Source organism: Hirsutella rhossiliensis, assembly GCF_020360975.1.
Source record: "Hirsutella rhossiliensis strain HR02 chromosome Unknown scaffold00007, whole genome shotgun sequence".
In the NCBI taxonomy this organism is placed as follows: Eukaryota; Fungi; Ascomycota; class Sordariomycetes; order Hypocreales; family Ophiocordycipitaceae; genus Hirsutella; species Hirsutella rhossiliensis.
Genome location: NW_025408673.1, coordinates 2,972,400 through 2,992,438, shown reverse-complemented (window position 1 = coordinate 2,992,438; position 20,039 = coordinate 2,972,400). Strand labels below are relative to the sequence as shown.

At 51.9% G+C, this 20,039-nt stretch overlaps 4 protein-coding genes across 4 annotated transcripts; 3 read left to right on the top strand and 1 right to left on the bottom strand.

Moving 5' to 3' along the window:
* Positions 1–6,105: 6,105 nt before the first annotated feature.
* On the bottom strand, positions 6,106–6,675 carry HRG_07078 (retrotransposon nucleocapsid protein; the record flags this gene model as incomplete). The annotated part of the gene is made up of 1 exon (XM_044865549.1): positions 6,106–6,675. One exon carries the CDS (start codon positions 6,673–6,675, stop codon positions 6,106–6,108), a length of 570 nt encoding a protein of 189 aa, XP_044719511.1.
* Positions 6,676–7,298: 623 nt separating this feature from the next.
* HRG_07077 (pol-like protein) lies at positions 7,299–8,411 on the top strand (the record flags this gene model as incomplete). Its single annotated transcript, XM_044865548.1, has 1 exon — positions 7,299–8,411. One exon carries the CDS (start codon positions 7,299–7,301, stop codon positions 8,409–8,411), a length of 1,113 nt encoding a protein of 370 aa, XP_044719510.1.
* Positions 8,412–9,096: 685 nt separating this feature from the next.
* Positions 9,097–9,848, top strand: HRG_07076 (reverse transcriptase (RNA-dependent DNA polymerase) domain-containing protein; the record flags this gene model as incomplete). Its single annotated transcript, XM_044865547.1, has 4 exons — positions 9,097–9,199; positions 9,255–9,301; positions 9,373–9,746; positions 9,800–9,848. 4 exons carry the CDS (start codon positions 9,097–9,099, stop codon positions 9,846–9,848), a joined length of 573 nt encoding a protein of 190 aa, XP_044719509.1.
* Positions 9,849–10,224: 376 nt separating this feature from the next.
* On the top strand, positions 10,225–12,216 carry HRG_07075 (Pol; the record flags this gene model as incomplete). The annotated part of the gene is made up of 4 exons (XM_044865546.1): positions 10,225–10,776; positions 10,855–11,160; positions 11,209–11,244; positions 11,416–12,216. The coding sequence occupies 4 exons, from the start codon at positions 10,225–10,227 to the stop codon at positions 12,214–12,216; spliced, it is 1,695 nt and encodes a 564-aa protein (XP_044719508.1).
* Positions 12,217–20,039: the final 7,823 nt, after the last annotated feature.

The window sequence follows — 20,039 nt, the reverse complement described above, 5'->3', positions numbered from 1 at the left end:
TGCAGGGTCGAAGTGTCTGAGGATTGGCGCTGAAGTGAAGCTATTTTTGAGCATATCGAATGCTTCTTGGCAAGATGAAGCCCAGTTCCATTTGACTAGCTTCCGTGTCAGGGCAACAAGTGGTCGTACGATGCGTGAAAATCCCTTGATGAACCGTCTGTAGAAATTCGAGAATCCCAAGAAGGCTTGAACATCTTTGACGTTGATAGGGGCCTCCCAGTTGATGAGACAGTCGACTTTCTCTGGGTCCATCCGTACTCCAGTGGTTGAGATGATCATGCCCAGATATTTGACTTCAGTAGTCTCGAATTCGCATTTCTTGACGTCAAGTTGTAGGCCTGCGGCTTCAAGTGCTTGGAGTACTGATTTGACGTGGAGTCTGTGGGTGGCGAGGTCGTCTGAGTAGATGAGAATGTCGTCGATGTAGGCCGTGCAATATCTATCAAGGAATGGGCGTAAGACTTCGTTAATTCGAGCTTGAAAGGTAGCTGGGGCGTTTGATAGTCCAAAAGGCATCACCATGCTCTCGAAGAGACCATATCTTGTGTTGAACGCCGTCATCCACTCCTGACCCTCCTTGATGCGTATTCGATTAAACGCTGCGACGACATCGAGTTTGGTGAAATACTTGGCTTGGCTTAGCTGGGAAAGGGTCTCGCAGGGATAAAAAATGGAAGGTAAGAGTCAATCTTGTTCATTGTCGTCTATCTAAAATGAATGTGAGAAGTTCTGTCTCCTTATAGTCCTGAGGGAATATGACTGCCTTGCGGTGGCGAATTGCCACTTGCCACCCAGGGTGCTTTTGTAATGTTATCTAGAAAGTTCGATGACATCGCTTATCAACCGCGCATTTCATTATACGCATCCTGAATGCGACACACCCCCCCAGTCCTGAGGGAAAAGCCCTCAGGCTGTGTGGTATTTACTCCTCATCGTCAGAGGGAACGTGGTGAATTCGTGGAGAAATGTCAATGAGACCAAGTTGTTGAACAAAGGCCTTGAAGGCTTGGCCAGGCAGTGCTTTGGTGAGACCATCCGCGATCATTTGATTCGTTGGGATGTACTCGACCTCAAAGTGGCCTTCTTGAAACGTTTGCCTTGCCCAGGCGTTGTGAATATCGACGTGTTTGAGAGCAGTTTTTATACGTGGAACGTCGGCTGTGATGAGCCTGATCGTCTGTGTGTTGTCACACTCAATAACGGGGTCGTTGTCAAGCTCCAGATCGATTTGCTTGAACAATCGGAGGAGGCTGAGAGTCTCTTTGGCCGTGTGGGTGAAGGCGAGGAGCTCTGCCTCAGTGGAAGAAGTAGTAACAGTGGTTTGCTTCGTAGCGTTCCACCAAATTGACCATTGAGAGTGATGAGACATCCTTGGGAGGATTTCCTCGAATCAGGGTTATCCGCGAAAGCAGCGTCGGTAGCAATCCGGATTTCCTTCGGCTTGGTAAGAAGTTGGAGCTCGTTGGAATTTCCTGAAAACTCAAGCGCGAAGAATCGTGTTGCAAAAAGATACTCAAGCATCCGATCCATGATTTCATGGTGCTTGGGAGAAGGATTCATCATGTGTTCAGCCAATTTGCTGACACCAAAGGAAACATCGGGTCGAGTTGATATCGCCACAAAATTGATCGATCCCGTTTTCTGTTGAAAAAGGTTCACGCTTTCAGGAGTGGCCTGTCCGTCGTGAGGTTGAAGAGAATTTCCGGGCAGCGGATTGCCTCGGAAGAAAGATTTCTTAGTGATTCCATACTGGGTTGCAATCTTGTCGATGTACGAATCTTGGCAAAGCCAAACCTTGCGGGCATCTCGGTCTCGAATGACTCGGATCCTCTCGCGAAGAGAGGGTGCAAGTGATGAATAGATTATGTTTTTTCTCCTTCGATTCTTCTTCCTCCCTAACAAAAAGTGACTTCTTATAGTTCTGTCACCTGTGGCTGCCTTGTGGTGGCGATGTCGCCACCCAGGCCGCCTAGATGACGTTGTCATCTAGAAGGTTCGATACCACCGCTTAACAACAACATTATTCATCCTTCTCAGTCACCTTTGCTAGAGTCAGCCCGACTAGGTAACCTCCGGACCTAGATCGTTAACCCGTTTTCACGACAGATCCCAAGGAACCAAGATACTTCACCCTGGTTGGTGAGTTCATAGTGGCTTTGTAGCTGTGTGATTAGATGGTTGACATTATCCTCGTTCTTCTTCCGATAAAGAATCGAGATATCATCCACAAAGAAGAAAATGATGCACCAGTCATTCACCTGGATGCATGGTTCATCAGGACAGGTCTTGAGGCCTAGTTCTTCAAAGGTGGTCGTGAGTTCCTTCTGCCAGAGCAAGGGTGATCTTCGTAGACCATACAGGGCTCGGAGAAGCTTGAGAACCCAGCCAAAACGTTTAAATCCATCGGGGAATTCAACGTACACGAGTTCATCTAACTCGGCGTTCACAAAAGCGTTTACAGCATCAAGGTGCCGTGATTCGAGGTCGAACTTGCACATCAGGGCCATCATTATGCGAAAGTTGCGCGCTGCAAGCGTCGCGGCATATGTGTCCCTGCTGTTGGTTTCTTGTAAGTCTCCGCGGACGCAGAGGCGGGACTTGAACTTGGTCAGGTAACCATGCTTGTTGAATTTGTACTTGAAAGCCCAAGTGAGGGGAAGGGGTCTTCCAGCGGTCGGATCCATCTGATCGCGCCGAACGGGTTTGAAGGTGCCTCGGAAAAGAGTGCATCAACTTCAGTTTTGCCAGCAAGTTTAAACTGGTCTCCAAAGGGGTGAGAGTCGAGTTCTCTCCAGGATCGTGGTTCAGGGGGAAGGGTCCGCTTGTGGAGTCGTTCCTCCCTTGCTGTTCGAAATGCAGCGTGAAAGGAAGCTGAGGGATGAGACTGTTTCCTCGCTTGAATTCGGGCTGAGCGTCTAGTTGGCTCTTGAGGAGTCTTGTCCACTCGATTTGGCTCAGGCTCGGGGTTTAGAGGCGGGTCCTCCGGGTCAGCAACAAATATCGTGTCATGTGGCTCCGGGGTTGCCTTAGGGGTAAGCAGTTGTGCTGCCTCATCTTGGAAGCACACGCGTTTTTCAGGGGCGGACTGAGAAACCATCTGATCGTTGGGCTCCTCATCCTCTGACTCAGAGTCGATGTGCTCTGGGAACGGGATTTCTGGTTCTTTAATGATCAGGGGAATGTCTCCAGCAGATTTCTGGTAGACCTGTGATTCATCAAAAGTGACATCACGGACTCGGCGGACTTCCGAGCGTGATGGAATCCAAATGCGGTAAATGTTATGGGAATCGTATCCCACGAGATATCCAATCTCAGCGTGTGGTTGAGTCTTAAGGTCTCTCTTCTGAGTACCTTCAAGCACAGTAGTTGTTAAAGGATAGGCTCTACAGCCATATGCCTTCAGGTGAGTGATGTCGGGTAAAGGATTCGCTGAGTAACCTGTGTCTCGATTGCTGTCCCTAAGCCACTCGTGTAGCCTTTGGAAAGGAGTCTTCCAGTTCTCGCGAAGTTGAGGTGACCGGTTGTATAGGTAGGTGGCGGCGGTCCAGGTCTCAGGCCACATATCATCATCGAGATTCGCCTCGACGTGCATGTTCCGAGCCCTTGCGCCTATCACCCCCCCAGAACGCTCGGCAGGGCCGTTCTGTGCCGGTGTGTGAGGAGCAGTAGGTTCATCCTCAATGCCCTCATCATCTATCCATGTAACGTACCCGGACTGGAGTCCGCGGTCGTTATCCCGGTGAACGACGCATACTTGGAGCCTCCATTGGCGCCAAATGTACGAAGAAAAACGTGAAAGCGTTGAAATAAGGGTCTCTTGTTGACTGTTCGGAAGTGGGTAACAGAAAATGAGCCCAGAAAAGTCATCCTTGAGTAGCAATGCTACCTTCTTGCCGTTGTAGCTTTGGTGCATGCTGAAGAGGTCAATGTAGATCCGCCAGAAAGGCCTTGGAGAAGTTGCCTTGGACGGTCTTCGTGAAACTTGCTTTTCGCTTTTGCGAGGAGCACACCTGACAGTCGATCGTTGCTGGGCCTTTGATCTTGCATCCAGTCGTTGTCTCGACGAGGTGTTCCAATGCAGCGGGGTTCAAGTGACCCAGACGTCGGTGCCAGAGTAGTGCCTCTTTCGGATCAGAAGGCTTGGGATCCTTTGAGGTTACGGCGGCAATAGCAGGCGGAAGGGAAGGGGAAATTGGTGTGAATTCGAGGACGTTTTGTCCGTGCATCGGGGTCGTCCTACATATCTCCCAGCCATTTTTTGACACGACTCCTGTCATAAGAGTCCAATCGATGCCTGCCTTGCGGAAACGGTCGGCTGATGCAACGTTGGTATGAAAAGACGGGACGTGTAAGGCTTGGTTGAGTTGGAAAGTTCGATTGTAGCTGACGTTAATGATGACGGTGCCTCGACCAAGGATAGGCAAAAATTCCTTCCCCGAAAGAAGTCTTTCTCCTTCCTCTGCAGATTGGTAGTAAATAAAACGGTGCCGATCCCGAATTACGTGGACATCTGATGCTGAATCAAGCAAAACAGAGTCTCGAAGCGGGTAGACGTATGATGTGGATGCGGCTGCCGGTGGAGGTGAGCTTAAGGTGACTGCAGCAGTTGCTGACGGTTCACCCGTACTCGGAGTGTCGTTTTTGTTGCCAGAACCATCCTGTCGATTCTGACTCTGCCCTTTTGAGTGTTTGAGCATACGTTCGACTACTCCAACTAGGTGTGGTTTCTTCTCAAGAAGCTCTTTCTTCTTGGCCTCTATATCGGCCCTCGGCTGCCAGTTGGTCGGCCGAATCGACTCATTGTAGTAGTAGCAGTCAGGGAATCGGTGGTCCTTGCCGCATACACACGTGGGTATCCGATGTGTGGTCGAAGAAGAGGAATCATTGTTGGAAGAGGATTGAGAGGATCGTTTGGTGTTTGTTTGGCTGGAATGCTCGCCCTGCCAAGTGGCGAACGTGCTTCCGCCCTTTCCACCCTTTTGATCAGAAGTGAGGGAATGAGCCCTCTCAAAAATGGTACTGATCTCAATGCCGTCTGGAAATCGACCTTGCCAGAGTGGATCGATGCCACGGGCTTCGTCTTCCATTTTGTTGAGCCAGTAATGAGAAAACGTGGGGTTTACTCCCGAAACTGCCTTAAGGAACAGCCGAGTCGGTCTGAGGCCTTGGGCGTCGGGGATACCGAGCTGTTGGGCTTCGGTGAGGACTTGGTGCCACTTTGTGACCCAATCCGAAATCTTTGTCCTGTCGGGCGACCTCAACGTGGAATGAAATCGGTCAAGGACGTCTTGTTCTTGTGCCCAGCTGGTAGGCTGAATCCTCTGCTTGAGGACCCTAAGTTCCTTTGCAACGTCATGTTCGTAGGCAATAGTGTTGTAATAGTTCCCACAGGTCTTGACGATGTGTTCCTGTAGGCTTGCTAGAGCCTTCTGTCGTGCCTTAAAGATCGAGTACTCATGACGGTACTGGGAAGTCAGAAGCTCAAAAGTTTTGATCTTGTCAGGATTGAGGGTTATGAGTGTTGCCTCATCCTGCAGATCTGATGGTTCCGGTCTCCGTGGTTCCCGTGGAGCCGGGTTGAGGGGTCGACTTGGGTCGACAAAGTCCCAGATTCCGTGCGCAATGGCGAATTTCTGAATAACGCTTATCCACTGTTTCCAGTCTGACGGGCCGTTAAGCTTGACCCGGGACGAATCGACGGACGCTTCCTTGTGTGACTCCATCCTGAGTGCTGATGGTAGTCGATAGACTGAGCTTGTACGTCTTCGTGGACGTAGATCTCGATAGACTGAGCTTGTACACCTTCAAGGGCGTAGATCTCAAAAACTGGCGCTGTCGCTCTTCGTGGAGACGATTTGTGCCAAAGCGTAGGTGCAAGAAAATCCGATGGCGCAACTAAGGGCCAACCGGGCTCATAACTCTCGCAGGGATAAAAAATGGAAGGTAAGAGTCAATCTTGTTCATTGTCGTCTATCTAAAATGAATGTGAGAAGTTCTGTCTCCTTATAGTCCTGAGGGAATATGACTGCCTTGCGGTGGCGAATTGCCACTTGCCACCCAGGGTGCTTTTGTAATGTTATCTAGAAAGTTCGATGACATCGCTTATCAACCGCGCATTTCATTATACGCATCCTGAATGCGACAAAGGGTCTCCTGGATCAACGGTAGGGGGTAACTGTTCTTGATGGTTATCGCGTTAAGAGCTCGGTAGTCCACGCAAAAACGAAGGCCCCCTCCTGGTTTCTTTGCAAATAACACCGGCGAGGCTGCCGGTGAGGTGCTAGCGCGTATAAAACCCTTGTCAAGGTTTTCCTGAAGGAATTTCCGGAGGACGAGAAGTTCATCTTGGGACATCCCGTACAGAGGTCCATGTGGTGGAGTCGTTCCAGGTTGAAGTTCAATTTCGTGGTCGCAGTCTCGGTGTGGGGGGAGCTTATCCGCCTCTGATTGGTCGAATGCCTTCAGGAATTCATGGTAGTGTTGGGGCACTTTTGTTGCAGGATCGATCAAAGTCTTGGGTTCGAGGGCTTTGTGAATGTCTTCGAGTGATGCCCCTGAAAGGTACATATCGGCTGCTGTTTTCCGGGAAGCTCGGAGTTCCTGTGTTTGTTGGTCCTTGGGGTTAAGGGAGGTGATTCCATCCTGTAGCTGGAGTTCTCGGTTCATCTTGTCCATGTCTGTGAGTGCAGAGTCGAATCGGACCCGTCGGCGTGCTCTAGGTTCTACGAAGGTGGAGGCTTCTGTGATGACTCCAAGTTCAGCTAGCCTTTGTCGATTTCATACAGTGATAGTGAGAATACGTCGACGTCGCGGTTTTTGGTCAGCATATGGAACAGGCTGCGCCGACTCTTCGGGGATTGATGGGCGTGGCAGTATAGTCGTGGTTGCAGAAATTGACAAAGAGGTCTTAACAGGCAGTTGGTATTGTCCTTTCTTCATGCAGTATTTGCGGCAGTGATCAGAGTTGAAAGTGACCACATTCGTGCTCCAATTTACGATTGGATTGTGATCTGTCAGTGTCACGGGCTGTGCCTGTTTGGTGGACCCGGTTGTACCGGGTCCGGTGGGTCGTGCTCAGGTGGCAGTACCGCCCGCCCGCGGACCCGGAAGCTGCGAGAACATTCTGTGAAGGGCAATATAAGCTCGCACTCGAGGCTACGCCTCGAGTTCGGCTTCCTTTCCTCCTTAGCTCTAGATAGATAACACCTAGGCACCTGCTTGTTGAATAAACTCCGGGCCAGCCTCTTACATATCTAGAGCTCCTTCTAAACACCGCAAGCTGCAGACTGCTCGTCAAGATGGACCAGCAGAGTGAGAGCCCAAGTCTCCAGCAGCAATGGATCGACCAACGCATCCAAGAAGCGGTCAATGCGACTCTCAGCCCTCTACAGGACCAACTTTCCTCGCTGGTGGAGCAACTCGGGCGAGCGCAGCCGCAGAGCGCCGACTTGCAATCGCCGCCAGTGGCACGAGGATTGGGCGAGAGTACGCCTGGCTTGGGCACGCCCCTCCCCAAAACCTGCGATACTGGAACGCGGAAACCGTTGCCTAACCCACCCAAGTATGACGGCTCCCGGAAGAGCTACTCCACCTGGGCCAGACAGATGCGAGACAAGCTGGACCTTGATGCCCACTACTACAGCGGAAACCGCGAACTTTGGTACCTCATCAACTCATGTTTGGACGAGCGACCACAGCAAGTGGTCGCTACCTTTTACGCCGCGGGAGGCCCTGGGGGTAGCTACGATCCCCAGGAGTTCATGCGATACCTCGACCGAACCTATCAGGACAGCAACATCCAATCCCGCGCTGCTGCCACGCTGAGAACTATGCGACAGCGCGAAGACCAACCTCTTGCGTCCTTCCTTCCCCGATTCGAACAGGCATTAGCTGAAGCCGGGGGAGCAGACTGGCCGGACAGTGCAAAGATCGTATTTCTAGAGAACGCAATAAATGCACGCCTCCAAGAGAGTTTGGTCACAGCCGTCCTGCCCGACGACTATCAGGGATGGCTTACGAGAGTTCAAGAAATTGCGGGCAGATTGGAGAGACTGAAACCCGGTAGGCAGCCGACTTCGACTGAGCGGACGCCTCAACATCTATCAAGGCAACGACCCAAGGAGGAACCGGAGGACCCCGACGGAGATTTTAAGATGACGGACATCAACCGTATTGGCCAGGAGTCGAAGGGTCGTCGACATGTCGATAAGAAGCCGAAGGACGAGCGCCGCTGCTATCGCTGTGGTCGGAAGGATCACCTTATCGTGGACTGCCCAGCCCAGGTGGTCTTCCCCGGTGAAGCAAAGAAGGATCGGACTGTGACCGCCCGCGTGAAGCAACCGGACGCTAGCAACGATTCGGATTCGGCCGCAACATCCAGTGAAGATGACGAGTCGAAGGGAAAAGACTAGCCCCGGTGCGAAAGCGGGTGCCGGGGCCTTCCAAGGCAGATATCCAAGACTGGAAGACATTTAAGCCGCGTATGAACAGTCGACCCGTGCTCATTAACGCACGGCTCAACAGAGGAAATCCTATACGCGTTCTAGTCGATAGTGGATGTGACTGCTATGCCGTGATCGACGAAGCGGTCGTCCAGAAGTTTCGGATCCCTCTCGTCGATTCGAAGCCTCGAGAGATCGGGGCTTCGAGTCCTCAGAGAGTGTCACGTCGCCGGGAGTTGTGGCTGTCGTTTTGAGACCGCCGGTTTTGACGAACGCATCTTTGCGTACGTCGTCCCAAGCCTCGGCCAGGATATGTTCCTTGGCCGGCCTTGGATGGAGAGGAACCAGGTCGTGTACAACGCTGCTAAGCGGCAAGTGTACCACGGAAGAGCAGGCGTGACGGTACGCCTCGTAGGGCAGGAAGAGCCCGCCAAAGTACGCGCGATTAGAAGCGCAAGACTTGTGTCGGCAGCCGTGTTTACGGCAGAGTGCCGGCGTGCAAAGAGACGCCAGAAGTGCAACGCGTTCTCGGTTCAAGCGATCAGCTTGGCAGACATAGAGAAGGCGCTTCAACCGAAGCCGCCAATTGACACCAGTGAGAAGGCCCGGCAGATGTGCTGGAAAAGTTCCGCAAACTTTTTCACCCGAAGAAGCCATGAAGTTGCCGCCTCACCGGCCAGGTGTGGACCACGAAGTCAACTTGCAGCCTGGCAAGAACGGCAACGAGCCGCCCTACCATGGGGACCGCTCTACAACATGTCACGCGAAGAGTTGTTGGTCTTGCGAAAGACCCTGAAAGACCTTTTGATAGAGGGTTCATCCGAGCGAGTAGCTCGGCTGCCGCAGCGCCGGTGCTGTTCGTGAGGAAGCCAAGTGGAGGGCTGCGGTTCTGCTGTGACTATCGGGCGCTAAGTTAAACGCAATCACCAAGCGCGACCGATATCCACTACCACTCATCGCTGAAACATTGCAGAACCTGGCCAAAGCCAAATGGTTCACCAAGTTGGATGTCGTGGCCGCATTTCACAAGATTCGCATGGCCCCGGGGCATGAGTGTAAGACAGCTTTCCGCACAAGGTTCGGGCTCTACGAGTGGCTCGTGTGCCCCTTCGGCCTGAGCGGAGCCCCTGCAACGTTCCAGCGGTACATGAACAGCGTGTTGCGCGAATGGCTGGACGATTTTGTCACCGCATACCTGGATGACGTCCTGATCTACTCGAGCGGTTCGAAGGCCGACCACGAGGCCAAGGTGCGACAAGTTCTCCAAGCACTTGCCGACGCTGGCCTGCACCTGGATCCAGCGAAGTGCGAGTTCTCGGTACAGGAAGTCAAGTATTTGGGGTTCGTTGTAAACGCAGGCAAGGGAATCGCTTGGGATCCGAGAAGCAGCGCGCCATCCGCGAATGAGAGGCTCCAACTACAGTGAAAGGCGTCAGGAGCTTTCTGGGCTTTGCCAACTACTACCGGATCTTCATCCCCGACTACGCCAAGATCACGCAGCCTCTAGATGCCCTATTGAAGAAAGGAACCACCTTTCGTTGGGGGCGGACGGAGAGCGAGGCGTTTCAGGAGTTGAAGCGACGATTTTGCGAGTCGCCCGTGCTCAAGCAGTGGGACCCAAGTCTCCCACCTTCTTGGAGACGGATTGCTCAGGCTATGCGTTGGGAGGCGTCTTGGCGCAGGAAGGCCCGGATGGACGTCGACACGCATGTGCCTTCTTTCGAAGCGACTCTCACCAGCAGAATATAACTATCCCATTCATGACAAGGAGATGCTGGCTATCATGAGGTATCTCGACAACTGGAGTGCCGAGCTCAGGAGCTGCGGCCCGTTCACCGTCCTCACAGACCACCGCAACCTGGAATACTTCATGACGCGCCAGAAGCTCACGGAACGACAGAGCCGTTGGGCTGCTGAATTGTCGCAGTTCGACTTCAAACTCGAGTACCGACCCGGATGTGAGGCCGTCGTGCCAGATGCACTGTCACGCCGCGAACAGGACAAGCCACAGGGCATCGACGACGAACGAGAACAAGGGAGGATGATACAGTTGATACCGGATAGTGCAATTCCATCATCGGGAAGAGCACGCATCAACGCCATGAGCCCCGACTGCTCGGAAACTTCTGTCCTCCCGGAGATGAAGGTCTTCGAGGAAGCAGACATGCAACAGCTCTGGGATGAGACGGTCGAGAGGGACTCGATTTTTCGGGCTGCTTACAAGGCAGTACGGGATCGCGAGCGTGTCTTTCCGCCCTCGCTAGGCTTGAAGGTCCAGATTTCGGAATGTGCGATCGACACAGGCAAGAGGTTGACATTCAGAGACCGCATCTGGGTACCAGGAGGATCTGGCGAGAAGGGCAGTCAAGAAGAAGCCGACAAGGATCAACTCAGAACCCGCATCGTGCAACAGTCGCACGATTCCACTACGACTGGCCATCCCGGCAGAGAAGGCACGCTGGCTATTGTGGCACGTCGCTTCTACTGGCCCGGACAGTCCCAGCTTGTCCGCCGGTTCGTGGCCAATTGCGATATCTGCGGCAGAGCGCACATCTGGCGCCAGTCCAAGCGGGGATTCCTGAAGCCGTTGCCGATTCCAGATCGACCGCGAAGCCATCTGTCCATGGACTTCATCACAGACCTGCCGCCTACTGGACCCAGCAAGGCTCGGTACCTATGGGTGATTGTGGATAGGCTGACCAAGGCGGTGACCCTTGAGGTGATGGACACCATGGAAGCTGAGGCGTGTGCAAAACGTTTTCTCCAGTGCCATTACCGATTTCACGGAATGCCACGGTCAATTGTTAGCGACCGCGGGAGCAACTGGCTGAGTCGTTTCTGGAAGAGGTTCTGCCAACTCGCCGGCGTCATGCAGAGATTGAGTACAGCGTACCATCCGCAGACTGACGGTGGCCCAGAACGAATGAACCAGGAGATCGAGGCGTACTTGAGAGCCTACGTATCCTACGTACAGGACGATTGGGGTGACCTTCTCCCCGCGCAACTGGCACTCAACAACCGTGAATCAGCAGCGACCAAGATCAGTCCCTTCTTCGTGGAGCATGGTTACCACGTCGATCCCATAAGCGTCGAGGACTCGGAGGATCCATCTCGGGAGCGGGAGGAGAGTAAAGCAGACGCCTTACTCACTCGCCTGCAAGAAGTCAACGAGTACATGCAAGCAGTGATGGCTGCCGCGCAGCAACGACAAGAAGAGGCCGCGAATGTGAAGCGACAACCAGCAGAGCGTTTTGAGGTTGGAGACAAGGTGTGGCTTTCGATGGCAAACTACCGGTCGCCACGACCGTGCAAGAAGCTGGACTGGTTGCATCACAAGTACACAGTCACGAAGGTCATCAGCTCGCATGTCGTCGAGCTTGACGTGCCTGGCTCGATTCATAAACGTTTCCATGTCGACCTTCTCCGGCGGGCGCATCAAGATCCGGCTCCTGGCCAAAAGGTGGATGACGCACAACCACCAGCGATACAAGACGAGACCGGCGAGGATCTATGGGATGTCGACGAGATTCTTTGCGCAAGATGGAAGAAGCGCGGACGAGGGGAATTCAGGCAAGCACTGGTGCGATGGACGGGCTACTCAGAGCCGACTTGGCAGCCAGTTGAGTGGCTGAAAGGAACAATTGCGATGAAGGCATTCGAGGACAAGTACGGGCCAATCAAGACCAATGATGGCCCTAGGCAGAGATACGAGACGCTGACAGGAACTCGAGGAACCCGCCGACCACGGCCTGGTCGGAGGGGGGAAGGGGGGTAATGTCACGGGCTGTGCCCGGCTTGGTGGACCCGGTTGTACCGGGTCCGGTGGGTCGTGCTCAGGTGGCAGTACCGGCCCCGCTCCGCGGACCCGGAAGCTGCGAGAACATTCTGTGAAGGGCAATATAAGCTCGCACTCGAGGCTACGCCTCGAGTTCGGCCTTTCCTCCTTAGCTCTAGATAGATAACACCTAGGCACCTGCTTGTTGAATAAACTCCGGGCCAGCCTCTTACAGTCAGCCAGGGTTTTCCGAGTATGACATTGTACTTCCCAAGCTTCGTTACGTAAAAGAGCATCTTCTCCTTGTGTCCCTTGATTTCCATGTTGAGTTTCACCACGTGAGTGATATCGCCGGCCGAGGAGGGTCTTCCATCGACTACGTTCAGCCGGCGACGGTTTCGTAGTTCATAAAGCGTGAGTTTGTTGGCGTGCGCGAAGGATTCGTCTATAAACCCCTTTCCGGTGGCACCTGAGTCAAGCATTGCTTCGGTTTTAATCGGAGTGGAATTGTCTTCGATTAGGTTACAAGGCAGTAGCAAATGAGCTTGGTTAGTGTCCAGGGAAGAGAGCAGTAGATCCATCTTTTTCTTGCGTCTCCTGCGGCGACTTCCGTCGGAGACTACGCTTTTTCCGTCCTCCATGGTGCGGTGTCGCAATTGAGGGAACGATGTTTGCCCGAGTTGCACCAATGGCAGAGTCCATGCGCTGTGCAATAGGCTTTGCGTGCCGCTCTCTCTGCTTCCGTTTGGGGTCTACGACCAGAGGCGACATCTTTGGCCCCCCAGGTGATGACGCTCAAATCCATTGAATCCCCGCCGTTAGAGGTCGTCAATTGTGGCGTAGTGGAGGGTTGTAAAGTCGCCTTGTGATTTGCTGAGTTGTCGGTGTTTTTCTTGAAGTAATTGGCATTGACTTGACGGCACTCGTTATCGCAGATACGGACAAGATCCATAAATTGACCAAGTTCGGTAGGGGTATCTTTGCCCTTCGTGAGAGAAAGTCTCCAGATGACATTGTCGTGGAGGGCACGTCGGAGGTGAGCGATGAGCGCCCCACTATCCCACTCGGTGAGCTTGGCGACGGCATACCATTCGGGGAGGAATGTCGTAAGGGATCTATGGCCTTGTTTCATGTCAAAGATTTTGAGTTGGGCGGTAGCTTTAGCGTCAATATCCCCGAAGGCTGACTGAAGGGTGCTTTTTATGGCATTGACATCGTCGAAGAGGACCACCCCATCTTTAATGTTGTAGCGGACTTGGTCATGTGCTTTGCCTTTTAGGCATGAGACAACATATCCCATACGTTGAGGTTCCGAATTCCACCAATCTTTGTTCATTTCGAGCTTCAACTCGAGGTGCTGAAGGAAATTCGGCAGAAGCGTGGGGTCCTCTCCGGTGAAGGCCTCAGGATCAGGGTGTTCTGGTGTGCGGTGTGAAGCTCCCTTTGACTGAATGATTTTTAGGTATGCTTCATTTTCAGCCATAAGACGGGCGATCGTTGCGTCTCCATCAGTTTTAGTAATGAGCGTGTTTTCTAGGCGGGTTTGGAGGTCCTCCATTTCCGTATTTGTCGTCGTGGCCGAGGCACGTAGTGAATCGATTACTGCTTGCATACTGTATGCGGCATTGCATACGAGGAAGACTTCTTTCATGAGACCGGCTGGGTTAGCAACAAAGGCATTTTGGAATGTTTCATTGATATTGCTGGCGTTGAGAAGGGGCAGGGGGCACTCGATCGCAGTGATCGGAATGGTCCGGTATGAGTTGGTATTGGTATGGTAAATACCGCCAAGACCTGGTATGGTTTGACAAAAACTTGATACCATGGTATTACCGGTATACCGGATCATACCAGTAACGCTAAAAATAAGCTCAGGTGAGAGGCTCACTGCGAAGAATGACCAGGCGGAATCCGAGCGGCGATGATTCCAATGTCATCTTTTGGGCTTATTGACCAGTTTTCTGCCAGTTTATCTACTCCATTCAATCATGAAACCATCATCCTCACAATATTGACCTGGCTACCTTGGCCAGGTCGATCCGGCACCGAGCGGATGCTTTTCGTCTTCGCTGCCGGGTAGCTATCCCAGGGAAGGCACGAAGGTAAGGCCAGTGTTAGTGTGTGTTAGAAAGTACTTCTAATTACACCAAGTTTTATGAGTTCTTTTATGTGGGACGGAGCACGACCTAACGTATCACTGGCCGGACTTGTCAATCGCGTCGTCGGAGGGGCAGGAAAAGCTTCAATGATCCTTTCTCTCGCGAAGGAGAGAGCAAAAGTGGGCATAGAAGTGGATAAAGGGGCTTTTCGAAGGTCGAGTATCATATGATCAGATGGTATGCGAGAATGCATGTGTTGATTGCTCTCTCTCCCCCGTTCAAGCAGCCCCTTTTATATCCCTCCAAGCTTCTCCCAAGTTGATATCCCGTTTTCAGGTATAGTATACATTCTATCAGGAAGAGGGCACTTCTTGCCACTTACTGAAGGCCACGTAAGTCATCTACGTCAGCAACATCAGCTCCATCTCCCCGATCGAATAGCTCTTCTAGCTATGAAATCGATAGTTCAGTCTCTCGAGGTCCCTGAGCCAGTAATAGTTATGCCGGACTCCTCAAAGGGTCCCCGTTCGAATAGGAGATCCTCCGGACCCTCAGTGGTCTAGGAAGAAGAAACAACAGTCTGCAGACTTCCTTCTTACCTGGTTTCAAGCTGTATTACCTAGAGAGACCTAGAGACCTCAACTCGTTCGGACCTTCTTCTCGACACGCTTACGTCTGCCCATGTGGCCCGGGATTCGCCGGACAACAGGGTATGCACACCTTGGGCCCACGCCGTGTACAACATCTCTTCTTCAGGTACCACGGGTGGATCACGGTGTGACGGGAATTCTCTTTCATCCACTTGATCCAATACTTCTTACGCTCGGGACCAACTCTCACGCGACCACCTGTCCCGCCGCCCGTTGGGCATATGGTCGGCCGCTTCAGCCCGCCCCACACGCCGCAGAGACCCGGGTCGACATGCGAGAGCGCCAAGACAACCACGGCTAGGAGGGGGCGTAGGGACCGCATCACCGATATGGAATTTGATCGGCGGCCAGTAGTGTGGTCCCGATGGTGTGTGTATGAAAATAGACGCCTGTGTCAAATTTATGGTTATGTGCCTATTTTTCTTTGTTGAAAAGAAGGTGTCTTGGAGCCAAGGCTTCAAAGTATTAAGGCAGGAATTTTTTCGAATTTTTGTATTGCTTGAATGTGTTGGAAGTGATCATTCTAAAGCTGGACGATAGAGGGGCGACTCCTCCTTATATAGACAATTTCGGATTGAAGAACTAAGTGACATATACTGTCGCGAAGCACGTCTGAGATCTTGAGCTCGGGGTGACCATAAGGGTATACAGCTAAGGGCCCCGACAGGCTAGACAGAGAGGCAGCCTGCAGAGAGTTCTGAGGCTGCAGAAGGCTATTAGGAGACCGCATTAGGCAGCCACATAGGCTGTAGAGAGACTGCATATACGGGGGAAGCTGAAAGAGCCCTCGGCGACTAGGGAAAAGTCAGTATGCAAAGGGGGGGCTGGGGAAAGGAGCCCAGCCTCCTAGATATTGTACCTATACAACTGAAAATGTCGGTAGGTCTCTACACAGGCCTGCGTGCAAATCGCAATGGTATGTGTAATCGTTGATGTCTGTTCTAGAAAGGGGGAAGAGGGGGCAAAGGGCACGGAGCTAGCTATGTGTCCTCCGCTATCCTCAACTGCACACGTGAGAGCGCACGTGACCTATCTAGATGGGTACAATGGATTACTACAATTCCCACAGAAAAGGGGATATCAATAGGGAACCAAGGGATATAAATAGGGGGCCTAGAAGAGGGCATTGCAAGAGGGACAGACACGACGGAATACAACAAAAACACACCCATTATTAAAACAATCAATGCCCACTTGCATGCTCTCTTCGTGAGATATACACTTGTACCCAGTACCATATTGAACCATATTGAATGACAAATACAGAGGTGAAATTCCCTGACCTTGTAAGTCATCCCGTTCCGAAGATATTTGGTTTCAAAGGTGGTTGGCTGTGTTTGAGGTTGTCGGCATCTAAGGTCTTCCATCTTGTTTTACTTGATTGATCGGGGTTTTTCGATTCCCGATCTCTACTTGATTTGGTATCCGATAATTGTCGAGAAGAAGGTATGAACGAGTTGACGTCTCTAGGTCTCTCTAGGTACCATACCCCACCCCCCTTTGGGTAACACCCCCCTTTGGGTAGCGCAATTGAAAAAATCTCCACCAAAAGTCTATCATTTGAACTTGTCACACAACAGGATGCACGGACAGTGTGGGTGACTGAGCAACGATCGGGAAGAAGATCCCCTGTGAATCGGGCAACGAAAGACTCTTGGTTTTTATCTAAATGAAAGACATATCTCTCTTATATACATGAGTAGAGAGACTAAGAGCAGCTGCTGCCTGCAGGCAGCAGCTTGGCTAGTGTGACTGCCTATTACGGTATACTATAAGTTACCTGAAAACGGGATATCAACTTGGGAGAAGCTTGGAGGGGATACAAAAGGGGCTGTTTGGACGGGAATAGGGCAACCGGGAGCAGAGCAATCATCACATGAATAAAACGGACTATCAGATCATTTGAGAATCTACTACGAAAAGTCCCCTCTATCAGGGTGGTTTTCCATATATGGAAAGGTGTGCAATCCATACTGGAGTATCGCCCCACATTTATTGCAAGTATTGCAATAGACCTTTCCATTCTTGGTCCGTGCGCATCCCGCAACAGCTCACCTACATGGTCTCGGCAAAACGTGCCAAACACGACATGAATCAATGAAAAAATCAAGGAACAGTTAACGTGAACGTAATGACAGACGACCGGTCAAGGGGATGCCAAGCAGAAATTTGCTCCTTTTGCAGGAAACAGGCGTAGAAGTTGAGCCAGGATTTTACCCAAAATCTGGGGACCCGCCACCACCCTCGGCCCCTTGCAAGATATCGTTCTTGAGCCAATGCTTTAAGCATTCTCCCTTTCGACTTGTTTCGCGTCCAATTGGGCTCTTTCCCATGAGATTGTGCGACGCGCCCTGAGAACACCCGCTCAGGTTCATCACTCATCGCCGGCATTGATAGGATGTCTATGGCCATTTGTGATAGCTTGGGCCATCGTTTTCTCTGTTGCTCTTGAAGCCACCATGACAAGGCCGTCGTCGGCGTAATGTCGTACGGATCACATGAAATGTAATCTTCGTACTCGTCCTGGCTTGACGGTCGAGTGCAATTCTGCAGGTTCCTTGAAATGCGATCAAACGCGTCAAGGTCCTCGTCATCATCGTCATCTAGTAAATGTTGCGAGAGGGCGCCATCCACAGTGTCTCGGTATGTGAGCCAAAGGTCTTTGACCTGTTTGAACGCAGGTTTTGCCACTTCTTCTTCCAATTTGCCTGGATGTATGTTGTGCGATAGCTGGGATGAAGGATCAAGGCAGCTGCATAATAGGGCGATGCTTCTGTCTTGCTATAATATTTGTCAAAGACTTCCCACCCTCGTTTGATCCTAAAGGACAGCTCGGTGTCTGATTTGTACGTGACCTATTGCACCATCTCAGCGCTTGCACAAGGAGATCAGAGGAATGGAAGGCATGGTACCAGGGCTTCATCAAAGCATCGGATCAAGACGTCCATCGTGAAGACTCGAAGAGCACTTTGTCCAGGGTCGCATGATCCCCTTGTGTTGCTAATGTCGCTCGGGCGAACGGTTGAAGGGTCTTCTCAATTATTCGGAGCCGGGCCCAATCTTCCGGCAATAGAAAATCCGCAGAAAGATCTTCGAAATGATTCTTGGTGTAGGTGTCCAGAGCGCTGGCAGTTTCCTGCTGAGTGGCAACATGCAGCATTTGATACCAGCTATTCCACCTCGTACGATTGTCAAGTGGAATGCCCTTTCAGCGAGTTCCATAAACTCTCCACTGCGTCCTGATGAACTCCGGATGTTGACAACCAGGTTGTGGAGCTTACCAAGTGGTCCAAGGCGGCGAAATTCGGTGCGCTGCCTTTGAACTTTTGCCAGGTCATCTGCGTCTTCGCATATTTCGCCCTCTTTCAAGTCAATAGAATTCTGGAACAGGAAAGCTTGAACTGCCAAGTTGATAACGTGGCCTAGGCATCGGAGGCGGTGAACTTCAGGATCCCATTTGACGCCCTCTTCCTTGAGATACGTGCTCACTGCCCGGCAGAGGGTGTCATTCGTGCTCGAATTATCCCCAACGATGCTTCCAAGGCGTCGCAGAATACCAAAGTCCCGCAAGATGGGAAGAAGTGTAACGAATTGCTCCTCCCCGGAATGGTTCGCCACAGGCCGAAGTGCAGGGAGAGCTTTCCGTCGTGCTTCTTGTGCGTGGTCAACAAAGTGGGAGCAAACTCCGAGAAGAAGGAGCCGATTGGGGGACGTCCAAATGTCAAGCGAGAGGTGAACCTTGGATTTTGCTGACTGGAGCTTCATTCGCACGATATCCTTGGCCGACTGGAAATGATTGTCGATAATTCGTGGAATAGTCGAGTGGGCGGAAGGAGATGGTCCTTCGCGACCGGGTTCAAGGTCGAAATGAAGAGGTGAAATTCGCGGGATTCGACAATTCGATAAGGAAGGTTTCGTGCGACGATCAGCCAAGCTAAGGCTTTGTTTATCTTGTCTTGGTCCAGGTAGCGTTTGAAGACCTCCGACTCAATCTCCGTTGTGCGGCCCAAGTCCCGTGCTTGCTGGTAGAGTTGCTCAAACCCCTCAAAGATGGACGATTGAAGAGGAGTCAAATCTTCCACGACTCGAATATCGTGCTTACCCTCCAGATGTTTTCGAAAGTTAGTGGTAACTGAAGTGCTGTAAGGGTTTGTCTGGGGACAATGACTGCAATAGAGAAGGCGATTTCGGCCCTTAAACTCTGGGCCTACCCGTGCCACGCCCCACTTAATCTCGCGTTCCGCGCTCAGAATCGCATATTTCCACCCTGGGCAGCCTTCCAGATGCCCTCCATTTACGAGCCTTTTGCTGCCTCTTCAAACCATCGCCTGCGTGCGCTGCGTGCCTTCAACTCCGCGGCTTCGATCACCTTTCTAGCCTTAGCGATTTGGTCTTCCTCCCTTTCTGCACCATTTCACGCCCTTGGGCTACCGTCAAAACCCCTCCCGATTGCAATTGCGTGTTTCTCATCGCCTTACGTTGTTGTTGGATGCGTTCGGCCATTTTGGTCCTTCCCAGATCTCTTTTGGTCTGCACAAGTTCGGTAGCCAGAGATAGCGATCCTCGAATAAAGCGACCCAAATCGCGAGAAAATTCGGGATTTAGGTCTTCGTCTTCTTGGAGTACGATCTCGAGTTTATCAGCTACTTTATTTATTTGCCGAAGAGTCAGTGGCGTCTCGAATGGTGAAGAGTGTGGTTCTAAATTGGGGGGAGGAGTGGGCGTCTTTTTCGTCTGACGAGCCTCCAGCAGCTGGAGTACCGCTTGTGGATTCGGTGGCCAGATTCCCGTTTTTCGGAATGCAGAGCGAATAGTATTTTGTCTGAAGGCTTGTGATCGTACTTGCTGAATGCAGGAAAGAAATTCGAGTTTGGTTATATTGACAAGGCCGTCTCGAACCATAACTTCCAGCGCTTTGGCGTGGTAGTGCTTCAATGGCTGGAATACCACAACATCCAGAGGCTGGAGTAGATGCGTGAGATTCGGGGGCATACCGAATGGAATGATGCCGTGTTCGTCGCAATACTGAATGAATTGCCTTGCGTGGTGGGAGCCATGGCCATCGAGAATTAGC